A 5839-nucleotide genomic window follows, 5' to 3' on the forward strand; every position below is an offset into this window, starting at 1 on the left:
TAACTCCAAACGATACACGACGTTGTGTGACCATGTCCCACTGTCTTTGGTGGGTAATTGCCCCACACCTGAATAATATATGGATTCCTGAACTTCTCAGTGATTCTGACACCTTTAGATTGTTTAGATTTAGTGAAACTTTACACATTCCAAATTCCAGTGAATTGCCCCCTGACTGTCAGTTCCCATTCAGTTGTTATCATTTCTAGAAAAAAGTGTCATTTCCATAAACTATCCTAACAGTGTATTATAATTTTTGTCACTATGACGTTAGGAAATGTTCCTAAATAAGTATGCTTCTGGTTCTCATAAGTTTGAACTCAAAATATATCATACTGAAAAACTCCATAATGATTTAGTTTAGTTTTGTAGTTTGATTTTTTTTATTAGTATAGCTTACATTTATTGAAATCTATTGCAGAAGAAAAGTAAACTTTGAATACGTTTTACACTTTGTAACATTTATTGTTATCATGAGTCACCTACTCGTGACTAGTAAAACTGGAGTTACAAGTTCCAAAACTAATAGAATAAATAATGAAAGACGATAACGAGTTTTTGTTTCCTTTCTTTACGTGTTTACATTCAGTTAAACCGAATGAACCACAAATTTTATATCAAAATGTACAGTTACCCGAGAGAAAATTGATTATTTCTCCACCAGATCCCATTTTGCGTATTAGTTTAGTTTGCTCTGCAGTTGGTGGCCGACCAGCTCCAACTTTCAGTGGGTTAATTACCGCCATGAAATACCAAATCTGGAGGTTAAAACTAAGACACCGATGAGTCCCAATGATGTAGCCAAAATGAGTAAGTCATTTACCTTAACTGATTACTTTTTTTCATTGGACTTACTACTCCTGTTTAATAAAATAAACAGGGTAATCTTGAAGCAAACATGGATTCAGTGCAAAGGGATACCCAAAATACGTATTGTTGTTTGTTTTTATACTTGACTGATCGTATAATGCAGACCATGTAATCTACTTAGTAATTCTTATAAATGAAGTCAGATTATTTTTTCGATGGCCATCTAATACATCTAGTAATAAAACCATAATTGATCTACTGTTATGAAAACAATAACAAAGTCAGAATTTGACAGGTAGACACTCAATAGCGGTCCAAATGCTTCATGTGCGCATCAACTGATTCACAGACTTATTTTGTACCATCTTTTCATCACACGACTAATCAACAAACAGAGGTCTCTTCCAATGGAGAAGAAATACGTTTTAATCTATATGTATGCGGAATGTTTGCAATGTAATTATGTAAACTACAATACCAGAAGCAAGCTGAATATGTTACTATCTATCAAGAATAAATTATTTAATCGCTTGAAAAAATACTCGATAAGCAAAATGGCTTTTCATTTTTGTATTGAAAGTACTTGAACACTTTACTGATATCATTGATCAGTTACAAGAAATACTTTGAAGCTATAAATACATATTTGTAATGTAGTAAATATATTAGATTATTAGATTAGTTTATGCAAGAATGAACTTTGAGGTTTCAGCTCATTGTTGTTCAATCGACTGTTAATTAATCGATAGTTTTATAAATGTACTTCAATGCACACTGAAATGTATTTTTAACCAACAAATGTGAATTCATTGAAGGAAACACTGTCAGAAATCCTTATCACAAAACCCATATGTTATATCTAGAGCTTTGGATCCTTACTATGACGCGTACTACTAGACTACTTGGACGATCGAACCCGCAACGTCTCTAGAGAGAAGACAGACGACTAGTAAGTAGCAATGTTAGTCCCAAATAGTGTAAAGTATAGTAAAAAATCTCATGTATTTATAGTTTTTTGGCTGATAGTAAATCATCATTTCGGACAGCCAATAGGGACACAGCGGACCCTCCTTGTTCATCCAGTAGGATAGCTATACGTTGACATTCTAGAATGTTTCTCTAGCGGTGATTGGATGAAATGTCTTCGGGTCTTTCTGGGCCTCTTGAGGTTTCTTTGAGTTTGCCGACGAGCTGTCCTTACACTATATATAATGCCATATAATGAACAAATTTCCTACAACTATTTAACCAACATGTTTGTAATGTGAAAAAATAATGATCGCAAATCGTATTTACTTTTATTTACCTTTAATAAAATTCAGAATATTTCTCATATGATTTTACTTCTTCATTTCTTCTAGATAATCTACTCAAAGTTTGGGGTAAATTGCATCCTATTATTAATAATGAAGAGAATGAAGAACAATCCAATCTAAGTATTCTTAAAGCTGGTTTAGAAGATGGTGATGAAATTGTATGCAGTGTGTCAAATTCTGCAACTCAAATAAATCATGATCCAATGAAACGTAATTTATCAATAACAATTACTGTAGATGTTCATAGTGAGTTAATGATCTTTTTTTTCTAAATTATTCCATTGTCTTTTGTTTGTTGAATATCAAATCAAATTTGATAAATGTTAACTTTGTACCTATAACTAAGTTTGTTTTACAAAGGCGATGTGTTTCCCCCAAATAATAAGAACTGACAACATATACAAATACTTCCTCTCATTACGTTGTATCTTACTAAGCATCATGAATGCTAAAAGATGATACATGATATATAAATGACTATCATTATTTAGCCAAATACAACCTTTGCAACTTCCGATATAGTATATTATTTTATAATCAATCTGAAATCGAGCTGACTGTAAACTACAATAGTACGTTCATTGTGATTATGGAGATTACGTAACAGGGCTTTCAACAAATGAACCTTTATCCTATTTTATAACATTTTAAAAAGCTAATATTGAATGAGGTGACTTCTAACCGAGTTTTTCACTATTTTACTTCAATAATATATCATTATTTATTAATTTATTTATTTAAACACATAAATATTGGTACAAAGGGGCAACAGATATATATGCACCGCACAAATCTCATTCGATTTGTGTGAGAGCTGTGATACTGCCCAGGTGCCCAAACTGAAACAAATGGTTTTTTTAGGGGATCACAACCGGAGCCTTTGACCTAAAGGTCTGATCCACAAGGCAGTGAAGCATCGTGAGGAGATTCAGTCACATGGTAGTCGGTGACCAACAATTGGTTGATACGCCATTTGTTCCTTCAGGATACTGGAGCTCATGTGCACCATTGGTTTGGAATCAGGGTTTTCCAACTCTCCTAGGTGGACTTTCCGTGTCCACCAACCCGGTTAAAGTGCTGGACATTCGGTTTTCGTCCTCTAAATTTCGTAAACAACAGTAATGCCACGAGAAGGCAGTGAGTATGACTGCCCTGACAGTGGCTGTATTTGCGTGGCCATGTGAGAGCATTTGGAGATGGAGGGCGGACTCTCCCCACTCTCGACCGTACCAGGGCATTTGGGGGCATATATCATTTTGAGAATAGGCATACAAGAATAAGCATTTTATAGTTTCAAAACCAGTATACTTGAACCATTTCTTAATTTTTCATCACGAATGATTCAGTTATTGAGAATGTAAGGAAAATTAACTCTGTTCCTATCTAAATAATTAAACATTGATATTGATGTGATTTATATCAGTCCTTTGTTTTTTCAGACTCAATGATGGTATTTTAAGTATAAAAGTATGATTAATACTACATATTATACTTCTAATAAAAATCACCAAATTGTTTTATATAGGCCTGAAAATGCAATGTAACGATATGATTAGACCAGCAAACGAAGAATGTCATTGCGTTTTACATTTAGAAGTGAAAAATTACATTGTTATTAATACAGTACATTGTTTGAGCATTACTATGGAGTTTTACACTTTCAGCCTATCTTGTCGCCTTTCATTATATATATATATATATATATACTTTCATTTTAGACAAGCAATAGTTCAGTTATTGTTTCATTGCTTTACGTATGTTTGTCTAGTGCTCAAAGATAACTATTAAACATTAAACCAATCGTTGTGCTTGATATGTTTCCCTTCATCCATATACTGCTAGTGTATATCCATGAAAATTGTCTAGAACATGAAACATGATTTTGATATGAAATAAAATTAACTTAAAGATAAGGCAATTATGTGGATAGATATTATTACATATTAACAGTGTAATGATAAATATCAGAGATTAGCTCTTATTCTTCACTACAGTTAAAGTTAGCGAAAGCTAACGCCTCCGGATTGGTTGCCTATATTTTTAATACTTTTCAAATAGTCAATCCATTGAAACTATGTTCTCTTCTACCTAAAAATAAGGAGTTCATATAACTATACAATCTGAAATCTAGTCATTCTATACTACAATAAATGGATAGTTGTTTAGTTGTAAGTTTTATGATATTTCGTTGCTACTCATTCCCTTTTCATTCAAGATAACTAAAATTAGTTGGTTTAGAATACAATTAAACTATAATACAGTTCACTTACTAATGGAAATAAATTTAATACAAAAAAAAATAAATTTCAACCCAACATATTTTTCTTATATCATATGATGATAAATACTCAATACATTCACTATAGTCCATATAGGGCTTTTCACGGTATACAAGAACTGTATTTATCAACGAATTGTGTATTTGAACACAGTTTTGTCTTTAGGTTCAGTTAAGTTATGTCTAAATGACAAATGATTTGTAACAGCTACCATCGATTCTACGATTAGTTCATATGCGATTTTTGTTGAAATCATACAATCGAATTACATAACCAATCTGCTGATTAACGATATTGTCCTATCAAGCATTATATATTAAAGTGAAACATGACACCATGTCTAAAAGCATCAGGATAATATTCTGTTTAGTGGTGAAAACAAGCTATCAGAACTTACACTTGTATTGGTTTTTCTTCGTTAATCAATCACCTTGATAACTGTTATCATATAAATCCTAATGGTTGTTGAAATCAGAAGGCATTCAGAAGCGGAGACTACAGTTTATTAGTGGATAGCATGGATAACAAATCTACAAGCACATCGAGCGATATTTAAGCTGTCAACATTTTAGTTAGAGAGATATGTACATAGGCTGTCATATGATCAAGTATACACGGCGACACAAATATGATAGTGATTATAATAGTACGAAGAAATATGCGAATTGTTGTTACTGTTCAAATAAAATTGTCTGCTACGTAAGGTAATAAAAGAACTTGAAGTTAGACATTAACACCGTCAGATGCCGGATCAGTGGTCGCGAGGTTAAGTGCTTGTCCGCGAGACTGGTAGGTCCTGGGTTCGAATCTCCTGAGGCGGGATGGTGGATGGGTACTGCTGAGAAATCCCATAATGGGACGAAACGGCCGTCCAGTGTTTCCAGGATTCCATGGTGGTCTAGCTTCAATTTACTCATGATTTCAACTATGAAAATACTAAATTCTCCACAAAACCCCTTCTGATCTTTAACTAAAATTAACCATAATCGAAATTTATTACAGGAAACTTGCCATACACTCTATAACCAAATTGTACTATACAAAACAACTTTATTTGTCATTTAGATATTAGTAAAAATAAAAATTTACTGGTATTTATTTCGACAACAAAAAAATCAAAAGAGCCGATTTTTTTATTTCAGAAAAATAAATTTTATGTTTTATTCCACACAACTTTCTCTAAAAAAAATCATCAGTATATGCAGACAATCCATAGTATACACCTTCTAATATAAAAGAAGGATGATTGTTTCGTTCTCTTACTTTTCAGGTTAGCGTTTTTTTTAGCAAATTAGTTTTTTCACGCCATGGGGTTGCTAACCCCATGCCAAACACTCCTCCTTTACCCAGGCTTAGGACCAGCAGTAATTCTAGAAGAAAGCGTGAGTCAATTGAAGCTAGACTACCATGGAAAACCTGGAAACACTGGACGGC

The 5839-nt window shown here is 33.0% G+C and overlaps 1 protein-coding gene across 1 annotated transcript in view; it reads left to right on the top strand.

Annotated features, from left to right (window-relative positions):
- Nucleotides 1-782: 782 nt before the first annotated feature.
- Smp_130070 (putative nephrin) overlaps nucleotides 783-5839 on the top strand; it is a gene marked incomplete at both ends in the record, with an annotated part of 67079 nt that continues 62022 nt past the window's right edge. Inside the window, 2 exons of the mRNA XM_018795698.1 lie at nucleotides 783-810; nucleotides 2172-2372. Of these exons, the coding sequence (XP_018649985.1) occupies nucleotides 783-810; nucleotides 2172-2372 (229 nt within the window). The remainder of the gene's footprint in view (nucleotides 811-2171; nucleotides 2373-5839) is intronic.

The sequence above is a fragment of the Schistosoma mansoni genome, chromosome 2, assembly GCF_000237925.1.
Source record: "Schistosoma mansoni strain Puerto Rico chromosome 2, complete genome".
In the NCBI taxonomy this organism is placed as follows: Eukaryota; Metazoa; Platyhelminthes; class Trematoda; order Strigeidida; family Schistosomatidae; genus Schistosoma; species Schistosoma mansoni.